The sequence below is a fragment of the Antedon mediterranea genome, chromosome 6, assembly GCF_964355755.1.
Source record: "Antedon mediterranea chromosome 6, ecAntMedi1.1, whole genome shotgun sequence".
Classification (NCBI taxonomy): Eukaryota; Metazoa; Echinodermata; class Crinoidea; order Comatulida; family Antedonidae; genus Antedon; species Antedon mediterranea.
Window position 1 is genome coordinate 20,205,071 of NC_092675.1, and position 25,721 is coordinate 20,230,791.

General features: G+C 32.4%; 3 protein-coding genes across 3 annotated transcripts; all 3 read right to left on the reverse strand.

The window, feature by feature from the left end:
* On the reverse strand, positions 1 to 21,125 carry LOC140051054 (chondroitin sulfate synthase 1-like). The gene is made up of 2 exons (XM_072096132.1): positions 20,190 to 21,125; positions 1 to 4,242 (listed from the first exon to the last, which is right to left on the reverse strand). The coding sequence occupies exons 1-2, from the start codon at positions 20,985 to 20,987 to the stop codon at positions 2,698 to 2,700; spliced, it is 2,343 nt and encodes a 780-aa protein (XP_071952233.1). The 5' UTR covers positions 20,988 to 21,125; the 3' UTR covers positions 1 to 2,697.
* A 1,763-nt stretch (positions 21,126 to 22,888) lies between these two features.
* Positions 22,889 to 24,113, reverse strand: LOC140052464 (uncharacterized). Its single transcript, XM_072098075.1, has 2 exons — positions 23,598 to 24,113; positions 22,889 to 22,957 (listed from the first exon to the last, which is right to left on the reverse strand). The coding sequence occupies exons 1-2, from the start codon at positions 24,111 to 24,113 to the stop codon at positions 22,889 to 22,891; spliced, it is 585 nt and encodes a 194-aa protein (XP_071954176.1).
* An 88-nt stretch (positions 24,114 to 24,201) lies between these two features.
* On the reverse strand, positions 24,202 to 24,960 carry LOC140052465 (uncharacterized). Its single transcript, XM_072098076.1, has one exon. It carries the CDS (start codon positions 24,958 to 24,960, stop codon positions 24,202 to 24,204), a length of 759 nt encoding a protein of 252 aa, XP_071954177.1.
* Positions 24,961 to 25,721: the final 761 nt, after the last annotated feature.

Genomic DNA, 25,721 nt, shown 5'->3' on the forward strand with positions numbered 1-25,721 from the left:
TTTTATGAAACATTTATTATACACCATCAAAATTACACAATGTATAAAGAGAGAAAAAAATAAATGTATACAAATCACCTATTATTAACAAATTACCTCATGAAAAAAATAAACTGAGGCTGCTATTATACATATTTGTTTATTAATACAAATATCACTTTATCCCTTTTATATATATAATATGTCACCATATTCTTTAATATTTATATATGTACCCTCCTAGCCCTTACATTTACACTTCTGATTTATTTAATTTTTTTTGAATTTGTTAAGTATGTATAATATGTAATTGTTGTAATAAATACAATGGCAGTGAAAAAAGGCCATTTGGTTTATTTCCTGCCTAATATACAATATACCCCTACCTACCAGTAAATAGCTAATTTGGTGTCCCATCTTGTAGATAAACACAACAATCCTGAACTTCTAGTACATAATTTGTTACCTATAGTACTATATCATTTATTTTAAAACCACCTTGGTCCCGACTGCTGCTACAAAAAAATACAATAAATTAAAAAAATAATGCAAACAATGAGTGTAACTTTGTAGAATTTAAAGTTAATATAAATATACGAGAAGAATTAAAGATTTATAAATTCAATTTTTAAACAGTATGATTTATGTTAATAATTATCAAAGATAATAACAGGATTATTTATAATTAAACTGAAGGATTATCTTATTTATTTTTTAATTTATAATTCTTTTCATTGATAATTTATTGTTACGATATCCTGATAATAGCATGCACAATAATTGAAAATTGAATTTCATTTATATCAAATAATACTTAGCAATATTTTGAAGTTTAGTAACAACAAAGGAAGTACTGTACTGTATGTACATACTGTAAATGTCACTTGAAAGGAAATGTAGTAATCATATCAAGCAACCTACATACACCCTTGATCTGAAAAACTCAAACAGGACATGAATTTAAAAACAATAGATTGAACAAGATAAAAGAGTATATAAAATCACCTCATGAAAAATATAAGAGGTTTATCTTCATGTCATAGCTAATATAGATCCTTCATATGGGTTGACCTTTTGTCAAGTTCAAAGGCATATCCCATATGGTAACCAGACTTATAAATATTATTATTCATCCTAGGGTTTAAAGGTCAAAGTTGACACACAAAAAACATACTGTGGGTATAATTTTATATCGCTATGACTTTACACAACCATGGTATAAACAACTAATGGTTTAAAATTTGTTACAAACAATTAAAATAAATTGAATTTTTCACTAAAACAATTATAATTCTTGTTGGCAAAAATACCATGCTTTGTTGTCGTGAATATGGACACATTTATTATCTCTTTTTTTTAAACTCAAAAACATCTTAGACATGAACATAATGTTTAATTGGAGAATAAAACAAATTATACTCGGAAGACATGATTAAATGTAGCACATTCATGGTCAAGGTTCATACATTACAAATAATAATAATATATTTGTAATTTCCTTTCACCTGAATATTATTTTAAAATCTATAAAAATATGATTCAGTTACTGTATACCTAGATGTGATAATATTACTTTCAAAATAAATAAATTTCTGTTACAATTTACAGTACTACATTTTAAGACAGTTATTGAACATGGTTGATCAAAATAGAAACATACAGAAATATCTAATATTTTCTCAGAATTTTGTCTCAAATCCTGGTGTGAATCTGGTAGGTGAAGATTGTGATGGGGTAAGAAAGTTGGGGTTGACTTACCATGCCCATCTTGCTCATGACATTACACATAACTATTATAATTAAAACAAACATGATATTTCCATCATATTCTCCTCACAACCACATTCTAAATTCATTTTAAGAATATGGTTTATACATATTATTGCTAATAATACACACTACAACATCTATTTTACTACTTAAAAGTGTTTAAAATGTAGTAATCAAAACAAGAAATACAATTTTAAAATGTACACATAAATAACTATTTAAATAGACATACAGCTTTTAACAATAAATATATGTCCAATTAAACTATGGAATCACTATCTTTTTTCATTAAAAATTAAAAAAAAAACATATTCTTTGCACATTTCATACTGTAGAAAATTAAATTAATATTCTAGCACCAAAAAAAAAATTGAATAATGGTCATTACAATTTTAATTGAGAAAATGAGTTGTGGTGAAAATGGTGGCAATAGTTCCAATAACTTCAAAGCACTCTTAAGTTCCTAAAAGCCGACATTTAAAATTGCATTGAAATAATATACAAAAATATAGGAAATATGATTTGTGATTTAACAAATGACATAAAAAATATATATACTAAATGTATAAAAAAGAGTTTTGATAACTTTCCCACTCTGAAGATACTCTGCTGAGCAGTAATACTTCAATTTTTTGTGACAGCAAGTTGTGTTATGCTTTAAACTGGGTTCTTTTTCAACATGATGCTACAAACATTTGAATAACATTGTTATATTTCTGATCATAGAAGATTTCTTTTTCGTTTCTATTTAACATGAAAATAAATCTGACACCAATGCAACAGATACTAAGAATTACATTTTGTGTAGTTGCGGAAGCTATCACAAATTCAGATGACAACACATTCAACAAGCATACTGATCAAGGATGATGACACACAATTTAAATAAATCAACAAATAATAAGATGAGTGAGAGAATGCAGAATACTAGCAATACTTTTGGAATCTTCAGGCTGCAGTTGGTTCTTTTTTATACTTATCTAGCATTTTCACAAGTTGTGCATTACTAGCGTATGTCCCAGCTTTTGACCCTAAGCACATATGATACTGACGTTGATCGATGTTTTCATCGCATACTACATTGTGGTAAATATGCACAAGTCCAGGATCAGGTGCACGGAATATAGTTAAATTGCTAGAAACAAATTTTTGAAATAGGTCAACGTCTTCCAGACCCCAACCAATGATTGATGCATCCATCCCGCCTACTGTATTCAGGTCTTCGTTGTATAGACAAACCAGACCATAACCATAATGGCGAAAAAATCCCAAATCTTTCCCAATAACAAGCGGGCTGTTTGGTCGCATATTCTGTCCATAAACTACATTTGGATTATACTGGCTAAAAACTTCGGGAAAATAAACTTGTTTACCACGCTTTGTATTTTCCCTACATCTATCTAGGAAGCCTTCAGATAAATACATATCGACGTCTACAAAAAACATCAACGCATTGCTTAAGTACTGCGAAGCACCAAGTTGTAACGCTAATCCCCTCGAGAAATCGCCAATTGCACGTAGAACTCGCAACTCCGTCCATGGATAGCGTACTTGATAACTAGCGACCAGCTGTTCTATTTCCGCTGACGGATCATTCTCTGGCGCTTTGAATAAAACAATTAAAAGTTTAACGTTCTCTTTTAGTAGAAGGCACGTTTGTTCAAAGTTTGACATGAATCGCTGGAAAGTATCATATCTACCAGACAGAGGCATTATAAAGTGAATTGCCTCTTTGACTTGTCTTCTTTGGTTTAAATAATATAAACTTTTTACTGGCGACAAAATAGAGTTTTGAGATAGACTCTCCGACTCTTTGATAAATTTTTTACTAAGCTCTTCGTTGTCGATGAATTGAATTTCACAGAACGACTGTTGGACATAAAGGTGACGACGCACTGGAAGCTTCCGTGTCTTTCCTTTATGTTTATTATATATAAGTAATAAATCAAGAATGTAATCCACGCCAAAGTGCGGAACTACTCTTGTATATCCATACAAAATTTCTTTAAAATCAACGACTCTTCCTACTTTCATAGAGTTCGCATTTGTAAGCAGCATAACTTGTAGAATAATATCCTCCATAGCAGATACTAATGGCTTGCTATTTCTTTTTCTTGGTAAGTCAGTTTTTTCACTGAATGTAAATTTGGACATAAATTGCCACGCTAAAACATCTTCATGTTTTTCAGGTAAGTACTTCACCAATCCTGGTTTTAAACCAAGTTTAGCGGTAATTGAATCAAATTTTCTTCCACTACGATCAATTTTTTCATTAAGTATGTTTTTCATACTAAGCATTTCTCGGTGTAGGTGGAACTTTTTTAGTTGATAATCCATTGCTTTAATTGACATTAAATAAGTATGTAGACGGTACATATATGGTGTCCGTTTGATGGGATGTAACGTGATAGCTTTGTGAACGTCGGCAGTTCTTAAATTCCCTGTGTATGCGGTGTCCGATTGGCTGTAATTATTGTAGAATAATGACTGCATCTAGAAAAGTAAATTTTAAAAAATTTTAGTTTATGATGGGATTAAAGACATGAATTAAATTAATGCTTATAATATAGTCATTTTGGGTATTGCTAAACACCGCAAACCCCGCAAACCCCCGCAAACCTCAAAAAAAACATAGCAAACCCCACCGAACCAACATAAAAGTGATTGAATCATGTAGTGTACAACCCACTGGGTATATCCATGTAAAAAAAATATTAAATTTCTACTGTTAACAACTTATTTTTGGGGTAAAACATCATTTTTTGGTCAAAAATGATTGTTAAACCCCGCAAACCTCCAAAAAACCATAGCAAACCCCACCGAACCAACATTAAAGTGATTGAATAATGTAGTGTACGACCCACTGGGTATATAAATATTAAATTTCTACTGTTAACTACTTTTTTGCGGATAAAACATCATTTTTTGGTTAAAAATTAGCAATCATTTTTTACCAAAAAATGATGTTTTACCCCAAAAATAAATAGTTAACAGTAGAAATTTAATATTTTTTTTACATGGATATACCCAGTGGGTTGTACACTACATGATTCAATCACTTTTATGTTGGTTCGGTGGGGTTTGCAATATTTTTTTGGAGGTTTGCGGGGTTTAGCAATCAATTTTGACCAAAAAATGATGTTTTACCCCAAAAATAAGTTGTTAACAGTAGAAATTTAATTTTTTTTTTACATGGATATACCCAGTAGGTTGTACACTACATGATTCAATCACTTTTATGTTGGTTCGATGGGGTTTGCTATGTTTTTTTGGAGGTTTGCGGGGGTTTGCGGGGTTTGCGGTGTTTAGCAATACCCGTCATTTTTATCAACAATTCCCTATTTATTGGAATAATGAGAAACTGGTAAACAAATAAAAAATTGTCTATTATTAAACAGTATATCATATTTTTTAATAATATTGTATGACAGACATCAAGTCCGGTAGTTGACTGTCCCATTGTCAGGTATGAGCCTAAAGATAATAATTTAATTTATTATTACATGTTTTAATAATATAGATTGAGTATAATTTCTATTAATTTCTGGACAATAAATTAATTAAGAACCTCGTAAATGTATTCCCTCCCATCACAGAGAGAGGATATTGTTGGTTTATCCAGGTAAGCTTGCACGATATAGACTATTCAGGTTTTAATATCCAATAAATATAGAAGAATAAGGTTGCATAGAAGAATTGAAGGATTTAATTTGATTTTATTCCAAAAATAATTTATAATAATAGTAGCAAGTATTAACAAATAAACATGCACCTAAAACAATTGATACTATAAAAATACAGTGTTAAGTAGGACACTTGAAATAAGAGCATTTTTAAAAACACAACCATACTACTTATATATGCACTCAAATCAACCCTAGTCATCACATAAAGTGCGAATGCTGAACTATAGATCCGGAGGTTGTTGGCTTTGTTTTGAGAAAATCACAAGAGTTCTCAAATATAATAATATGAGTACTGTATTCGGTTCAATTATTTCATTTCATTTATTTATCGGACTTCACAAACAATGTTTACAAGTTTCAATTATGTCACAGTTGGGCAAAACATGTTGTTAGTCTACTTGGCTAATTAGCAACAAATATTTCTTTGTATACGGTAAATAATTATTTTCATAGTTAAAAACTTATTAAATTAAATATATATATTTTTTTCATTTATAATGTAAATAATAACATCAAGAATGAACTATATTCATTATATATTCTGTTTGCTTACTCAACCGTAGCAATTGTATGAAAATTTGACATTAACACAAAATACGCTAAACCCTGAGGAATAATACTAAAGCTTTATGGAAAGAATACAACAACAGGATATTGGAGGGATACTCTTAGAATTGGATAATACACTGAAAGCTGTACTATAAACACATTATACACTTGATCACTTGTGACAATATAAGCACATTACATAATGCAAATTTAGTCCATAGTTACAGCACATCTTTAAGCAGCTGACAATTTTAATATTAGTTGATTTGGTTAAATCAGTTTTACTTTTTGTGTCTGCTTCCCCTAGAGTGGGGTAATATGGGGTGGAGTGGACATAATGTAATTGCAGTAGCCACACCGGTGTAGCTTTTGGTATGGTACAATTATAGTAAGAAAAACTTTGCACATACATGCAGATATGCCAGCCCTAGGGCCAGATAAGATTACCACTGAACATACCTGAACTACAAATGTCCCTACTGTACTTGGGGACCTGTATTTCATAAAGCGAGGGCCTTGACATTGTATGTCAATGTAATTTATCATTGTTAAACATTTATTATGAGGATTTTTAACACAATAATTATTTTTATTACCACCAATTTGGCCTTGGAATATACTATTGCTATCTATTACTATAACTTGTTTTGTACTCTTTTTAATGGAAACAAAGTATTTTTTTAAAATAAAGATTTCAATCACTATCACTAGAAAGTACTTAGACCTTTAAACTGGTTAAAGTATGTACAGTACTTGACGCGAGTTTGAAACCCTTATAAAATAATAAACATTGCCCTGAGGTATGAGAATCTCTTGCAGCTTTCAGTAGTGATGATTATTATCTAGAAAATAATATCTCAATAAATCTCATTGTAAAAAGAATATGCCTCAAGCATTTAACATTAAATTCGCCAATAATTGATTCTTTTTCATTCTCAGATTGCAATGCATTTTTATTACGCTGCCGAAAGTAAAATTCCACCAACCACAGCGACAGAACCCCTGTAGAACGCATACAAAGGTTGTGACGCGGCCAGGTCTGCCAGCTGTCGTCATCTGAAGTAACTTTCAATCGGTGCTAATCAAAGCTTTCCAACAGTGACTGTGGAAAGAGTTAAGTAGACTTGGTCCGTTATACTCTAACATCACATTAATAGTTAATTGATTTCACACATACACACAGTAAGGCTGATTGCATGCATAATTATATACATCTTTATTGGTAATTTGTCATACAGCAGAAAAAATCCAATTCATGTTTGAGTATTAAACCATAATCTAATTAAATAAAGGTGAATAAAGCGAACCTTGAAGAACAGTAAGCAAATTATACTAATTTAAAAATAAATATAAACTATTATGAATATACTGTTGCATTTGGTTAACTAGGAATATGATGAGTAATAAGTTATGACTTCTGGTTAATGCCGCAAAGTTCAATATCTCAATTATGTTCAAAATCCCATTTGTATAAGACACATTTTAGTCATACTACTGTATATACAGTAGTTTTAAAAAAAGGTTACAGTAATATTTAATAATATAAATAATTGTAAATATGTTATATAACATGAACGGCCTATACTTTTAATAGTCGTATTGGATAATATATACTAGTCTTATTCAGGCCTTGTCTTTCTAAAATTGTAGGTGTGCTATAAATGGCACTCCTCAATACATTCATGGGAGCTGTAGGTGTGCCGTTTGTATTTTGTTGTGTAGAAGTTTACCCAATTTTAATGTACTGTAAATCGCACTCCTAAAGGGAAGTTTAGGAGTGTGCTAGGTGAGTAATCGCACTCGCTTACCTCAAAAGAAAAGGTCTGCCTATTGTAGTGCTTAGTCAGTCTGAATCAATATAATATATACAAAAAAATATTGAATCTTAATTTTTCCCTTGGTGTAAGGTAAAATACTTAAATTGAAGTAATTAAAAGTACACAGAAGGACAATGGCCTTGACAAACAGCCTACTATCTTAATACCAATATATATTTTATTTATCAGGCAAGAACTATGGAAATATTGTCAAGCCACTTTTTTGATCACCAATAAATACTACACAGTCTGTTACTATTGAGAATAGCATTAAAAATTAATGTTTTCCTAGCCAGAATCTGATTAAATTATGAATAGATTTAAGTCGTAAAAGTAGAAAGAGTAATATATAAAACATAGTACAGTGGTGCTGTACTACATTATACGAGTACCACTAATAAAAACTACAACACTCCTACTCTCAACTCCTTGGTTTATACAGTCAGTGTACATAGTTTTTTTTCTCTTTTGTGGCGTTAACCACTATTTTATTCATTTCATTCTCAAATGATCAATACAATGATTTTACACTTCATCCAAATATATATTCCCTTGTTATTCTGTTCTGTTGTTTTCTTGTACTTTCTTTTATCTTTAGTACGATTTGATCGAAAACAATTCGGTCAAATATATATATATATATATTTATACTTTTATATGTATTATCCACTTTTTTCATTATTTTCTTTTATTTTAACTATTCCTTTCTACAATAGGTCTATGTCTCTGTACATAGTTACTGAACATTAAAAATATTGTTATGAACTATTCACGACCTAGCAAAACATTAAGGCTAGAAGTCAAGTAGGGTAATTATTTCAATTCAATGGTGAGAAAGTTATGAAGCAGAGTGATTTTGTAACCTGCTGACTTCAGAAGGCCTGCAGATTGTCTTGCTTAAAAACGTCAAGCAAATAGCCTTTGTTTTTTACCTAATTGAACACACACATTAACAGGCTACAAGTTACACTAAATGTGTTCATATAAAATTATGTATCGGAGTGAATTCTTTACAGTGAAGATTAATATAGATCATGTTTTGACATAAAGCGATTCCAATATTCCTTTCCAATATAGGTCACTATGTAGTACGTATAATATGTAGGTGTGAAATAATAATATACTGAGAGTTTATAATTTATTACCATGCTAATTTATTGTTCAACTACTACACTAACAATAACATCCACTCCTGATTGTGCTATTAACACCCCCACAGAATGTTGGTTGGTTTAGTTAACCATGATATCTTTTCATATTACAGTACTTATGTTATATAAATTTCCTGTGTTTGATGAGAGGGCTATTGTCAATATATGTAACTTACTAAAGCTAAACACAAAGTACAGTAGACACAGGCTTTAATTTTGCTACTAAAAAAGTTTATGTTTATAAATGTAAACAAAAAATCCTTTTAAAGTTTTTTTTTTTTACAATTATGTGAAGATGCCAGCAGCCAATTGGTCAACAGATTGGTCAGGCAGATTTTGTAATGTGAAGATGCCAATGGGTAAACAGTCAGGGCTTAAAAATGCCAATAGGTAAACAGAACCTAGGCAGATTTTCACAGTATTTTTATTACCACACTAAAAATACTGCTCAAAGGCACAGTTCCCATTATGAACTTTGTGCAAAATCATGTCAATATCTAGGGACAGTAGAAACATGTTTTGATTTGGAAATTGCTTTTTTTAATAACTGTACAATAATTATGCCAATCAAGATTAAAGAGTGTAGATGTATTTCTGTATATTTTGATACATTTCGTATGTTGGACGTCTAGCCTCTTATGAGTCATAGTACTGTACTGACCATCTGTTTGGGGTTTAAAGGAATGTCAAATAATTTGCAATATTAAAGAGAAATTCTTTTATAAAACAACTTGTAACCTATAATTGCTCTTTCGTTGGAAGAAGGCATTAGCATAAAATGTTGTTTTCATTCATTTTCAACTAGTCTCGAAAGTTTATACAAGTTATAAGCTATAGTTGACACATATTTTCTATATCAGAGTTGCATTGCAGTTTAATTAGTCAAGCTAAAAACTCAAAAGCATTACAAAACAATAGGAAGCTATTAAATGTATTCACAATGTAAAAGTTCACTTTCTACATTAAGGAAATAACTTATGACAATTAATAAATGGTATAATGAATAGAACAAAAGATTAAGAAAATCAGTATAATGGTGCAAGTCCGTAACCAGGGGTTCATAGGGTTTGTTAAGCTCTGTCTACACTATCAAACTAGTAAGTGTAAAGTGCCCAAATATGGTAGTAATATGATGTCATCGTTTCCATATATGGGCACATCACAGAGCTTTAGGAAGTGGTATGATGATGAATAGTATTGAGTCTATCATCTACTGTACTTAACAAACTATGTCTACAGTAATTCAAAGGGATGCTAATTATCTATTAACCAATTTCTTATCAGGACTTGACATCCTAACTTGCAAAGCTATGTGGTAGAGTGCCAAGTCATAGCAAGTTTGAAATTGTCACCCGCTTCACTCAGCTTTGGTCAAATTGTCACTTGATTCACTTAGCTTCGGTCAAATTATCTGAAGATGGTTTGGTTAATGGGTTTTAATCTTTAAAATCCTAAGAGCTAATCTAATAGCTTATGAAATACAGGACCAGGCCACAACAGTTAATCATCAGAGTTTGGTCTAGACATTAGCCAGTGCTGTTTATTCACCGTTAAATCTGTTACAGTAGTACATGATTGTTAATAGTAATACACTGCATGTCTCCGAATAAAATATATTTTTAAAATGTGAGTTAAAAACTACTGTAGTGTAAAGTAATGACAAATGAAAGTAAATGTGACAACTAAACATGGATGAATAATCATTAAAAAAACTATGGAACCCAGTACAGATAGCATATATCTGGGATGGACAAGAACCTCCCTTTCCTACACAACCAATATTTCAACAGTAATAAAGTGATTTTCCTCTCTCCATAATCAATACAGCAATATGCATGTACAGTACTGTACATCTAATGTCATGATTGGGCGCACTGAACTGCGACAGGCATTAAAGTCGGGCGATTTCCTCAATGTAGGCTTTTGGAACATTTTAGCAAGTTCAAGTTCAAGTTCAGAAATGATTTTCCCAAACACATTTGTATGAAAAAAAGTAACAGGAAGACAAACAATTGACATGACATTGAAAATACGATAACTGGCAGCTGGCAATCAATGTCATTTAGATATAATACAGTTGTTTCTGATCCAAAAACAAAATTATTACTTTATCCAATTTGAAAAATCCATCTTTCGAAATTAGTTGTGGTAGTTTTTTTTATCCAAAATTGTTACTATATAAAACTTGGTCTATCCGTTTGTTATGAAATGAAAATTCAATCTTAAATAGTGCATATAAAAGTTCTTAATGCATTGTAAACATTATTAACCCAGTAATTTTAGATCAAACACAGTAAGTACTTAGCCTGTGGGTCACCTATCGCTAACCCCAAGCTTTACAGTAGATAATAAGATTAACGACAAAGTAAAATCACACTATAACCATCTCTAGATCAGTCAGTTACAATACTTCACCTAAATAGATAAAGAAAATGTCATGTACTTGATCAAAAGTAATGCAAATGCACGGTTGATTGACAGTAGCACACTAAAGCTTCCATTAAATTTATATAATAGATTTGTACCCATGGAATGATACACAAGGTTGACTTCCCACAACCTAGACAAAAGCAAACTGATCAAAATCTTGTATTCATCTAAAACGTTTCAGAAGTTCGTTCCAGTACAATACTTAGAGTAAGCTTTTAAAAGTCTACACATTTAAAATAGCTAATTGAATTGGCTTTCTTTATTAAATTAAACAGGTACAAAATACTATTAATAATACAAAAGTAAATTTATGACAATAGTCCATTTTTAGCACACTTTTTAATGAAAGAAATTTTTAAAAAAATTAAAAGATGCAGTGGCGGATCTAGCGGGGGGGGGGGGGGCGTGTGGGGCGTACGCCCCCCCCCCACCTATTTTTTAAAGATTTTTTTTTTTTTGAAAAAAATTAAATAGATTTTAAAAACACGTATCGTTTCGACGGTCATTTTCATAGTGAAAATAGTACGTCGGAGCACATCGTCAGCTTGATCGCATTCCACCAAGCATGTACGTCGAAATCCTTTGTGTACTATCAATCTCTAGCGTTACCAACGATCATTCACAGTTAAGTGTAAAAGGAGCAAGTTGATAAAAGCCACGTGGTGAGCTTGGTCGCGTCCTACTAAGCAGGTCGGCATCCTTTGTGATCGTCACTCCCGTATTGTAGAGTAGCGGTACCTCCGACGATCAATAGAGTTTATGAAGTCACATGGTCAGTGCTACTATACTACGCGCCCATTTATTAAGTACAATAAAAACAAAGGCTAGGACTGTATAGTGCCTATGAAAATTATCCCGTTAGGCCTATATTTTATTAAAACATACTACTATTAAAATATTAACAATGCTGCAGCATTTCATGACCCTTGTTGTTTTATTTGCTTTTCCGTCGATGATTCTCATAAACAAATCGCGATGACAAAAGAGGTGTTTTGTTTTTTTCAAATCACTAAATATAATGTAATGATGATCGAGCCGGACCGCTAATTTTTAAACGATCGTTTAAAGCAGGTCGTTGAATATGCCATGATTTTAATTGTCAAAAACATGATCGTCAGTCGATGGCTCGGAGTTTCGATAAATCTCGCGTCGCATGTGTTACTGTACGTGGTGGTGGAAAACACTCTCAGCAAGTTTCCTTCATTAATATGCATTAACGTGACGTCATTTTACTTTAGCTGCATGGATGGATGCGAAGAAGTAGTCACCGCGATCGACCCGGCGCGCGTGTAAGAAAATAATACCGGCCTAGGCTAGAACAAGTTTATGCTTATATAAAATTAAAAGCTGAAAAACATCGTCGCGTTGTAAAAATATAGATGTAAAGTACAGGCAAGTTGTTAGCTTGCTTTGGTACCCTAGGTAAGTATCAGCTGCATGTTCCACATGTCGTAATTTGCGAGCTTTAGAGTGTTTGGTAAATGACATTATGAGATGTTTGTAAATCGTTTTAAACGAATTACAATGCGCTAGAACGCCAACATTTCCTGGACCCCGACCGGGGCCCCTTGGCGGCCCCCTGGCCCCCAGCCAATGTTTGCTCGCTTCGCTAGCAAGGCTACGCCACCCCTATTTCAAAATCCTGGATCCGCCCCTGAGATGCAAGCCTTGTTCACATTAGACTTGAAAAAATGGTAAATTTTTTACCAAAGTAATGAAGGTTTAGCCTTGTTCGCACTAGACTTGTGGTATCATTTAACACAAAATTAGAACATGTAAGCCATGTTCACATTAGACTTGAAAAATGGTAATTTTTTAACAAAAGTAATGAGGGTTTAGCCTTGTTCGCACTGGACTTGAAAAATGTTAAATTTAACAAAAGTATGAAGGTTTAGCCTTGTTCACACTGGACTTGAAAAATGTTAATTTTAACAAAAGTATGAAGGTTTAGCCTTGTTCGCACTGGACTTGAAAAATGTTAAATTTAACAAAAGTATGAAGGTTTAGCCATGTTCGCACTGGACTTGAAAAATGTTAAATTTAACAAAAGTATGAAGGTTTAGCCTTGTTCGCACTGGACTTGAAAAATGTTAAATTTAACAAAAGTATGAAGGTTTAGCCTTGTTCATACTGGACTGGTAAATTTATCCAGTAATCAAGGTTTATCAGTGAATTTGACAATTGTTTATACTTGGATAATTTCACGCAGATTCCCTTAGCTTCAGTCAAATTATCTGAAGATGGTTTGGTTAATGGGTTTTAATCTTTAAAATCCTAAGAGCTAATCCAATAGCTTATGAAATACAGGACCAGGCCGCAACAGTTAATCATCAGAGTTTGGTCTAGACATTAGCCAGTGCTGTTTATTCACCGTTAAATCTGTTACAGTAGTACATGATTGTTAATACACTGCATGTCTCCGAATAAAATATATTTTTTAAATCTGAGTTAAAAACTACTGTAGTGTAAAATACTGACAAATGAAAGTAAATGTGACAATTAAACAATTAAACATGGATGACTAATCATAGTTTTAGTCCATGGTAAGTAAGTTATACTGGGCAAGTAGTAGTCTGTACAATTCACTGCTGATCTTGGTTAAGAGGGAATTGTCAACTACCATATGAGGGAAATATATGTTTTAACACTACAGTATGACAACCCCCTATTCAGGGGACACTTTTTTGTGAAATGGAGGATAACAAAAATGGGACATATTTCTAAAGTAGAAATATATAGAACCGTACTTTAAGAACCCTATTCAATGGATACTATCCAGTGAAACGAACTATAACAATCTATTAATGCAAAATTTCGAAATATAATTCAAAATCAATAGTTTCACTAGGACACTGAATACAAATTATGTTTACGACAAATTATTTAAGAGTATTAAAAGTGGTATCAGGGGAGTGAACGAGGCGAGACACGAAAACAACCTTGATACTGTAATATTATTTGTAAGTATATATGTCTACAACAGTCTTATTAGTAAATATAGATGACCTATTAAATTGCAAATGATCTTTTTAGGACATCAAGACAAACTTTATTAATTTACAAACAGATTGTAAGGTCTTGTCGTAGTATAAAAATATTCTAAAGTACATGAAATGAATAAAATTCACAATTTTATTTTAAATTGCTTCTTATGATACTTTTTCATTTCTATTGTTCTGTATTGTAAATTAAGTTTTTTAGCTGGACTTACAGGAAAAACAATTTATAATATTGAATGAATATCAACAATAAACACGTCTATCTATCTAAAATAAAATTATTCTCAATTTAATTCAATCAAATTAAGTACCAGTTTTTGTGGTTTTTTTTTTTCAATTAAAAAAACCTGTACTACCTGAACTGTACTACAACAATATTCTAAATACCACAGTACAAAAAAGCCAATAGTCTATTCTGCTGTACAGTAACAGAATTTTGGTGAAACATAATACTGTATAATTTAAAATATAAAGAATGGAATTTGAATGATTTGCCTTCAAGGTATCAAAAATTAAATTGGGTGGAAGGAACAATTCTGATCATGATCGAATCTTTTTTTAAAGGGAATACTATAATCTTTAACACGTTGTATGCAAATTTCGAAGTGTAATTTATGAATCTAATTTTTTTTATAAAACACATAAACAAATGTCTTGAAAATTACGCAAAGATGGTCTTAGAAAAATGTAATATTGATTATCCTATTATTTATAATAAATGAGAACAATCAAAACATCTAAGTATGATTGAAACATGAATAATCATATATATATAATTACTGTAGTATTAGAACAGTAGTATTCCTTGGAGCTTCTCCAGTCATTAAAATTGTACAAAACATGCCTACTGTTCCCTAGCTACTAGCTAAAATGAAACAAATTTATACAGTTGGGCCAACATAATTCGAATACAGAATGTTGTTATATTTTTACAACTTGCCAAATAAGGCATAAATAACATTTTCCTGCCTAAATAATTGCACTCTGCTTTCTTCTATTTCAACTTTTCTTCAAGTTGTTCTATTTATATCCTTCGTAAATCTTGAAATAATATTGCAGAGGTCAAGTTCAATCAGTCTCATTTTACTCTAAATATTATAAAAACAAAAATTAAATTGATAGGCTAATTTGTTTTAATTTTTAAAATATAAATGGGGGGTAATTTGAGAATGTACAGTACCGGGTTTGCAAAGTTTAATTTAAAAGCAATACTACTTATTATTTTTCATTGTTTTTTAACCATTACAATACATACTGTACTTACTGTATCCTTGGCATAATTATTGCTAGTGGCTAAAAGAAGATTCACGTCAAATTCGGTTCAATATGGTTGGCATTTATGAATATTCTTTAGCACATAAAATTTAATTTTCTTAGCAATGGCGGCGTTAACAACAAGTAAAGCAAGTTACTTTAAATCCATTTCCTCTTAGCAATGGCGGTGTTAACAACAAGTAGTAAGTTTTATAAATCTGGCCCCAAATATTATAATATGATAATTTATGATGATATGGTGTATATACAGTAATATACCATTTTAGCACGACTTCTAAAGCACCTTTCAGAATATATTCCTATATCAGACAGCCCACAACTTTGGACTTTTACTTTTATCATGCACAGAACCGGAAAAGAAAATGACATCACATATGAAAAATAATATTTGTTTCCAAGAAAAAAGCAAGAATACTGTTTTAACTATTCAACAGTCTGTGTTATGGAGAAACAGGAAGTAGCGTAATACTTTAACAGGATATCTGAATGCTACGCCATAATTAAATGATGTCTAGACCTAATTTAAATATCATAAAATTTTTCGTCCACAAACACCTTCTGTATCTCTCTTAAGGTGAAACTGTATAGTTCCACTTTAGACTTGAAGAGTTTAGCATACTCGCCGTAGCACTACAGGATCAGTGCCTTGTCTTTTTAAAATTGTAGATGTGCTACAAATTGCACTCCTCAATACATTCAGGGATGCTGTAGGTGTGCTGTTTGTATTTTGGTGTTTAGAAGTTTACAAAATTTAAGTGTGTTGTAAATCACACTCCTCACAAGGGCAGTTTAGGAGTGTGTTAAGTGAGTGATTGCACTCGCTCACCTCAAAAGAAAAGGCCTGACTGATACTATTGCATACATTTTAGTATTTAATACACTACAGTAAAGGTTTTCGGGATTTGATGGGTTTGGCAATACCCTTTATGGATACTCTGATAGGCTTCAGCATGTACATTAACATTACACAAACATACAGTAGCTTTAAAGAAATTTAAACTGTAACCTTTAAATGTTTCCTCACGCCCTTTCACATTTCATTATTTCACATAGAATATTATGTTTTTATAAAACCTAAAAAAACAAGCTAAGACCAGTAATAATAAATATTCCAGTTGCTTTAAATTAAACCTCCAATGGCAATTATTATTCTATAGATAATTAACAGTGGTATCTGACACCGGAGAGCAATATACCGTAAGCTTCTTGCTAATGGGAAAATACCTTCATAGGATATCATAGATTCCCAATCATTTCCGGTCACTTTCTTTTGATCTATTACACTGACCTCTATCACACTGTGCTTATTGTTAAATTTTCTGTACCAAAGCAATGAATAATACATTTCTGCCATGTACACCCTACAATTTGCTATGATACGGATAGCTACAATACAGTAAAAACATGTGAAAAGTATCTTGAGTAAGACTAAGGCTTAGTTTACACTATTAAATTAAAATTAAATATTGTTGACAGCTACCTAAAGTATAGTACTGTTAAGCAATAGTAGAACCATCAAAAATCAAAAACACATTTTTGTGTAGTACTGTATTATTAGTATATTATATCAGCCAAAATAATGAATAATTTATTGTGTTTTATTTGTGTTGTTTATGTTCTCTTCTATACTATAAGTGTGGTGAATCATGAGTTTACTGTTGAATGGGAAAAGAAAATAATAAATAAAATATATTCCACTGTACATATGATTGATATTTCCTGTTCTGAAAATAAATAAAACCGTGGAATTGATTGTGTACAGTCTATGGTTATGGCTGCACCTACTATTATTATTAATATTATAATTATGTACTGTACTTACAATTCACACCATACATTAATTTATATCATGCCTTATTAATTATTTCTGAAGCAGACTTTAGCAACAATGTGACCCAGGGTCAACTAAAATGTATCCAGATGTGTATACAGTACTGTGTATTAAAGGATAAAACATCATATACTGTATGCCTTGTGACACTTATTGTTATTTATAATTAATTAGTTTAGGCAATCAAGCAAATAATGCTACTAGGTAGAATATATTAATTTCAATAATAATAATTTTTATCAGTAAGTCCGCCTAAAGGATTTTGAGGAAAACCAAGTGGTACAGTATGATGACATTAATGATTTTCCAGAAGCATTCTATTTATAATTAATAATTTTATTCACACAGCACCAAAGACATTAGTAGTATTAAGTACAGTTAACAAATTACAAGTCTTGCTGTATTGGCGCAGAAGCAATGGAAAGGTATTTTGTTTAATGTACAAAGCATTGTTCAAGTACTGTATGAATCTAAATCATTTTAATCATTAAGATATCAAAATAAAACATTAAAAGGACACATATTGATACTACAGTCGACTCCGCCTAAGTCGAATCTAATGGGACCGGTATAAAAATTTGAGTTACGCGAACTTCGACTTACAGATTTGTCAAAAAAATGCTAGGCCTAGGTTCACTCACTAGCTGCGCTATGGCTAGGCCTATATAGTGGACCCTGCCCTGTCGCGATCGCGGCCCACGCGATGAGCCTTCTTGAATTGAATTTGCTTAGCTAGCTAGCTAGGCCTAATAAATGCTAAGCCTCTTTATCGACAATGATAAACTGTATTTTTCCGAAACAATACAAAACGTATATTTATAATAAATACATTTCGGTTCTTATTCGAAATCGGTATCTATTGTTTATTGCCATCTGTCTAGCACAAAATAGGTACCCACAAAACGCCGCTCAAGTTCTCAACTCTGAAACAACTCATACACTATACACTAGCGCGAGTTGTAGGACGCCGCCTATACTATACAACCTGCTTGAGAGAACCGATATGGTCCCACATTTTTCCCTCTGTTGTTTGTTTATCGAATTACGTACGTTTCATCGGCTTTTTTAACGCGTTGTTGCCACGTAATTTGTGAATTCGACTTATACGATATAAATCACTAAAGAATGTGTGTGTTCGGACCGCAAAAAGACGTCGACTTAGACGAATTTCGACTTAGAAAAATTCGACTTAGAAATAAAAATTACACAGTATTGTATAGGAAAGAATTGGGACTTTCCTAAAAATTCGACTTTTGCGATTTTTCGACTTACGCGAATTCGACTTAGGCGGAGTCGACTGTATATAGCCATACTACTACTACTGTAGTTGGCGTTTACTGTATAGTCACTCTCATAGACATTGCACCAACATGGTTAACTTAATAAAGGACATGAAAGTCTTTATAGTATTGCATTTCAATTTCAAATCAAGGTGGTGGTGGACCTGGTTAGCGACGTCCACATCTTTAACCCTATAATATGTTGACATGGGAAGACTGTTTACCCATGTTGAAAATGGTAAGATCCTTTTTACCCTATAAATATGTAAAATCATTAATACAACATGTGTGTAATCATAATTAAAATATAAAGCAGTTCCAAGAATGAGATTGGTTATGGCGTGTGGACGTGTGGAAGTTTGGTTCTTCTATCCTACTGTACTGTAGACCTTTTCCAATTCATCAAACAGTTTTTTGAATAAAAAATGTCCATGCCTACACACTGGTTTCCGACTTAATCAAAATATTACTATAAATAAAACAAATTCTGGCTATCCAGTGTTGTACAATAGGGTACAACTGTACCATATGTTTCTAAACCGCACCTGATAGTGTTTTTTTGGATCAGTAGAATAATACAATGACTAATAATACAGTAGATAGAAAATATGTGTGGGTTTCAAATGTGGGGTAGTATGTAAACAAAGAAATCTGTTACTGGGCGTAAACAATTTGTAGTTACTGTAGTTTAAGAAATAAACCAAACTGAAAAGAAGTGTAAAAATTCAGTAAAAAAAAAATTGAAAAATTGTTCATAGTTCACACAAGGATGGAAAGCTTATTCTTCCTTGCATAATACCTCAGGATACATACCACCTATTGCTTCCTGCCTCAACCTTTAATATCTGTGTAACTTAATACAGTACCTTCATCTTCCATGATAATATTCTACTTTGTTTTCATAGGCAGATCAAGGAGGGGTGGGGTGCGCAAGATCCAAGTGCTGTATATTGAAACATTTAATCATAGAACAGAGGGAGACGATCTTAGTGATGGCTAGTTTGTCATTGAGGGACTCTAGACACGAAATAGTTATTTTTACATGTAAATAATTTCTGCTCATTTATATTGATTAATTAAATGTTTTTATGAACTTGAGTAACACTTAAAAATTAAATACATTACAAACAATATAACATTTCAAAGAAAACCATGAGTAAAGACTCAGCTGTAGTTATTAATGGATATCCCATTTCATTAGGGTCCAATGAAAAACAAAATCCCTATCTTTAACAAATTTACCATGTTCGATAGAGTATATTGTAATTCATATCGTATGATACTCTAGTCTGTTATTTATAAATAAAAACACATAATCAGTTTATGCACCTTTATTTATGCATTAAACTCTGCTGAAATAAACAGATATTAATTTTGTTGTGTTGCGTTAACTGTTTAATTTTTCGTTGGCCACATGCTTACCTCAAATGACCAGGTACAATCAACACCAGCAAATTTCTTGACACATCGACCGACCTCGACATCCTCATGCGTACTCCACAAATTTTTTAAGCAATAACTTATATGAGGAATCATACGCCGTAGAGTCTCCCGGCTAAATATCATTCCTGGTCCTCCCATACAAAAATTCTCTCCTTGTTTAAGATACAATAAACCTTCTTCATCTTTACTACCTAGACCAGCTTGTCCAATAAAATGAGTTTTACTACTGTTGATGGACCGAAGGAATGTCTCCATTTTATCTCCACGAACATAAACATCGTCATCTGCTCGCATAAACCATTCATACTCGTCTATATAATTATCATGAATATATTTTAACATCATAAATGACTTCTTTTGTGGTGGATACGAGTCATCTACACTTGTTAACTTTACCACTGGTAGTTGTTGTAAACTCTCATTAACTTTTGATGTTCCACTTGTAAAACACATAACTTTACCAGGTATTGTGTTTGCCCAAGTCCTATGTACAGCTAAGCATCTTGTTGATAAATATTTTTCAGCAGTCATAACACCTACAAATAATAATTTACTACTGGGAGTGGGTTGTTCCCGTGAAGTTCTTTGATGAAGATTTTTCTGTAAGCCTATATCAAACTCTTTAGAATCCAAATGTTTGCAGCCTACATCCTTCGGACTGCCTGGGGAAACACTTACGCCGATTCTCAGCCACGTCGTCAGACAGAAGCTCACGACTAGGCTTACAAGAATACTCCATACTTCCCGTGAATATAACCTGGATCTCCGCATAGCCATATTGAAACTTTGCTTCCTAGCCTGAACAAATCACCGAATCTAACATCACATTTGTATCAAACACCGGAGCACATGTTTATTGAATGTGAATAATAAAAATTTACTATAAATTCCACACTCCATCGTAGTCCAAACAACAATGGTGACTACTTGAGTAGACTGGTAAAAGTACAGTGTGGTCGGGCGGTAATGCAATTGGATGATCAGAAGGTTACGTCATAACTACTTTGCATGCTAAATCAGAAACTTAGTTTACCTTTGACCTAGTTTTAAGTACCACCAACTAACTACCACGAATAACCAAGAAGGAAGGATATTGACATTGTCAATGACAATTTTATTGTTATATCATATCATATTTGTTTCTCAATCTTTAAATAAAATTACCAGGATTGGTGACATTTATAGAAACTTGCGTCAACTCAGAGATTATAGTCATTCATTTTCCGTCCGGGTACGACGGTAAGTATAAGGCCATGGCAGTTACTTGTGGCACCATATGGAGTAATCTTCACTCCATGCTTGTGGTGGTGTACTCGCTGCCTGCTAACAGGCGATGTGAAAATTGTACTCGCGTCCAATAACGACAATGGCCTTTATTTATTACCGTTCTGCATTTTATGGCATTATCAATCAATCAACTTATCAATCAATATTGTGTTCCAAACACTAGTTATAGTTTATTAATTTACAAAATCGAAAAGCAAAAGTGAACTTTTATTTATCTTTATATCCCCTGAATAATTATGCAAATAAGAGCCCATTTTTGCGAGGAAAAAAAAGTATAAAATACACCACTAAACAATGTGTCCACATATACTTCGATATTAAAAATCATATAATCAATCAAGCCATCAAAATATAACCAAGCCTCATCAGTAAAATTTGAAAATTATACAAAATGGGATATTATATATATATATATATATGAACACATATGCAAATATTGTTGAAAAGTGATATTGTACTTTGAATCTTGGTGCCAACCTAATTATAGCTTTAACCATGGAGGTATTTTATACCTCCATGCTTTAACATTAATAAATACTGTATGTCTATTGTATAACTTTAAAAAAGAAATCACAGATATATAGGAAATAATGTTTCTTTGAAGGAATAAAATGTATAGGCCTACTTGATGTCAAACTTTCCAGACGGGTATATCGCTTTAAGAGATGCATGCGCATCAACCAAAGACGAGGTTGAAACATCAGATTCTCTTATGTATAAAGAAATGTCTAATCACTGTTCATTCAAAACAGAGATACTCAAACACATTTATTTATTTTATTTGTTCTTTCTTTAAACTGAAATACACTTTCAATACAAATGTACTGATTTCCAAAGTGGTTCAGTAAACATATTTACAACAAAAATAAAATATAAAACAAAAACAAAAAGAAAGAAAACCGATATAAAACTATTTACAATTGTGAAGGCAAAAGGTTAAATATATATATGTTTTCTATAGTGAAGATTTAAAAGTTGCCAAAGACATATTATAATGGAGTTCTGATTTTATGTTATTTGGTAGAGAATTCCATAGTTTAGTTGATCTTATCTATAAACAAAACTTCTTTTAGCCTGAGAGTTATTCCATGAAGTCATTTTCACATATACCCAAGCACATTATCTATGTATTTTCCACTCTGTCTGATCTAATTAATACCCCTTTTTTTGACACTGCCAAGCTATGTGAAAGTGTTCTCTTCCTTTTATTATTGTATAGTTTTGCAGTTTTAATTTTTGTTTTATTCATAGTCAATTGACTATGTTTTAGTGTAGTGTATTAAGTATATGAGGTTCTACAGCTAATTAAATATGCGAGGTCTTGTACTCACACCTCATAAATATTGGGCATAGGTATGTAAACAAAGACAGATATCATGTATCAAGTTATCTTAATCTCTACAATTCACTTCTATTATAACATCAGTGCTGTGAACATCATAGTCTTTTCTGCAGAGTTTCTTTAAAATTAACATTACCAAAACTCAATTTTGTAATTTGTTAACTGTAGTGTAAGTAAAAATCAATATTACAATTTTCTTGTTATACAATTATGATTTAACCATGTAGGTTTATGTAATGATTTAGTTTGTGTTATTAACATACAGAACAGCATGTACAGTGTCACAATGTAATGGTTATAAGGGACATAAATTATTTTGGACTAGTAGGTTAGGACTAGTAGTTGAACCTGATTGAATGGCATACTGTTACAGTGTTTTGTATAATTATTTTAGTAGGGAGTATCGGTACCTCATTAACAGTCAATGTATAAGGGTTGCAGTGTTGCGTATGTCTTTATACTTTCCGTTAATAATAATTAAACAATTATCTAATCAAACTTCATAATCTAGTAATATAATAAAGCTCTTTTTGAAATCAAATTTTCGTTTTTCATGAAGGTGGAAATAAACGTTAAAACTTTACAAACGTTTCGTGCGTTAGCATCGCACTTTTTCAAGGTAGTGGTTTCAGCTTGGTTTGCCGACACTGATCATGGCATAGTCACGTGATGTTGTTGTGACATGCGCCCTCTCTGAGTTATTTCTTTAATACATCTGGGTGAATCCCAGGGGGGTCCGCCCCGGCCGGCCGTCTCACTTCTAACAGGTCATCATATATGTGTGGCAGCCACTTTCCTCCTTGGTCTCTGTTCATGTTGTTTCCAGTTTTTCTAATTGTAATTGCTTCTTGCCATCCTCTCTTGTTGATGTTTCCCTCTTTCTTTAACACTTTCGCCTCCCAATTAGGTGTATGGTTTTCCTTTATAGCATGGTCTGTGATTGCAGATTTATGTGTAATGTTTGATTGTGACATTCTGCTTGACCTTGTCATGACTCCTTTCATGTGATCTTCTACATCTTTTTTATGTTCTTTTATTCTGTTTCCCAGTTTTCTACCAGTTTCTCCTATGTATATTAAGTTGCAATTCATACAGGGTACACCATACACTACTCCACTTGTGTCCTCCGGCTTAATCTTATCTTTTGGGTGTACTAGATGCGATCTTAATTTGTTTTGGGGTACGAAGTAAGAGTTAATTTTATGGCTAGTGAGCGTTCTACGTATCTTTTCGGATAGCCCTCTCACATAGGGTAAAGCTACGCTGCCACGCATGTCTTGTTTGTTTTCTCCTTTTTTCTGGCTATTTTCTTTTTTTTTGTGTATCACTCTATTGATGGCCCAATTTGGATATTCACATATATTAATTAAGTACCTTTTGGATGTGCTTCATCTCTTCTCTTTTGCTCTGCTGTGTTGTTACAATGTTTTGGCATCTGTCCACTAGTGTGTTGATGACGCTCAGCTTGTGCTCAAGAGGATGCCTTTTTGATTTGAAGTTTAAGTATTGGTCAGTATGTGTGGGTTTCCTGTAAATCGAAGTTTTTGTAGTACCGTCAGTTTTTAGGGTGATGAGGCAGTCCAAGAACGGAAGAGTGTTATCGGTAATTCTTTCTGTAGTAAACTTGATACTTTTAGTAGGGTCTATGGTGTTAAGATGTTTGTTAAGATCTTCTATAGATTCTTTTTTGACTACAGCTAACACATCATCTACATACCTTCGCCAATAAGTGGGTCTGATGTTGTCATTTGCCCTGCTTATGGCCTCAGTCTCCAACCATTCTAAAAACAGGTTAGCAACGATTGGGTTAATTGGACTTCCCATAGCTATGCCAGATTTTTGCCTGTATATGATGTTTCCAAAACTAAAGTATGCGGTGTTCACGACCAGAGACAACAGTTTCATAACATCTTCTACTTTCAGTTTTGTACGGTTTTGTAGCGTTTGGTCAGCCCTCAAGCATTCATATATTATTTCCAGTGATTTTTCTGTAGGGGTTTTTGTAAACAAAGACACTACATCAAAAGAAACAAAGGTTTGGTTAGGTGACACATGAAGATCTTTTAGTTCGGTGGCTAGTTCTTTAGAGTTGTTTATTGAGTGTGTGGTGTTGCCAACCATTGGTTTTAGAATATCTCTTAGAAATTTGGACACCTCATAGTAAATGGAGTCTATGCCGTCAACGATTTGCCTCAAAGGCCAATTTGGTTTATGAATTTTAGGTGTGCAATATAGCCTCGGAGTTTTTTCCGCTGTCGGGAATAATTTACATTTTTCCCCATATGTGATTTTTTCACTTAAGCAATCTATTTAGGGTGTTCACCAAAGCACGTTTATATTTTGGAGTGGGGTTTGATTTGAGTTGTTCATATACTTGGTCGTCGGATAACATCTCACTAACCTTAGCTTTATAACCTGTTGTGTTTCTACAACCGTAGCACATAAATTTCCATTTCACACCTGATTCAGAACCCGGAAAGTGTCAGACACTGGTTGCGTGTATTTACACTGCAAAATACCAACCCGTGTAAATGTTCTAGATTAATTGAAATATCGCCCTCTCATGGATGAAGAGACACCCTGTAACGGTCTGCTCATTATCACCTTACTTTTTTTATGGCAATACAAACAAATTGTGTCTACTCGTGAAAAATAATATTTCTGAAAAAAAATAACGAACAAATAACTATACATTTAATTTAATTATTTAATATGTGAAAAAAGAAAAAAAATCTGTCTTAATTGTATGTAAATTAAATACTATAGTGAGCAAGGATAGCAACCAACCGGAAAAATACGCTGGACTGTTTACACCGCGAATACGCAAGTACATAAGTTTTTTCCAGGTTGACTTGATGCGGAATACATTGCACATCACTTAA

Coding starts and splice junctions, on each gene's coding strand:
- LOC140051054 (XM_072096132.1), bottom strand. CDS start 20,987: ATGGCTATGCGGAGATCCAGGTTATATTCACGGGAAGTATGGAGTATT. Junction 4,243..20,189: donor ATTGTACCTGGTCATTTGAG/GTAAGCATGTGG, acceptor TTACTTTTCTAG/ATGCAGTCATTATTCTACAA.
- LOC140052464 (XM_072098075.1), bottom strand. CDS start 24,113: ATGCGTGGCAGCGTAGCTTTACCCTATGTGAGAGGGCTATCCGAAAAG. Junction 22,958..23,597: donor TATATGATGACCTGTTAGAA/GTGAGACGGCCG, acceptor TTAATTTTAAAG/AAACTCTGCAGAAAAGACTA.
- LOC140052465 (XM_072098076.1), bottom strand. CDS start 24,960: ATGGTTGGCAACACCACACACTCAATAAACAACTCTAAAGAACTAGCC.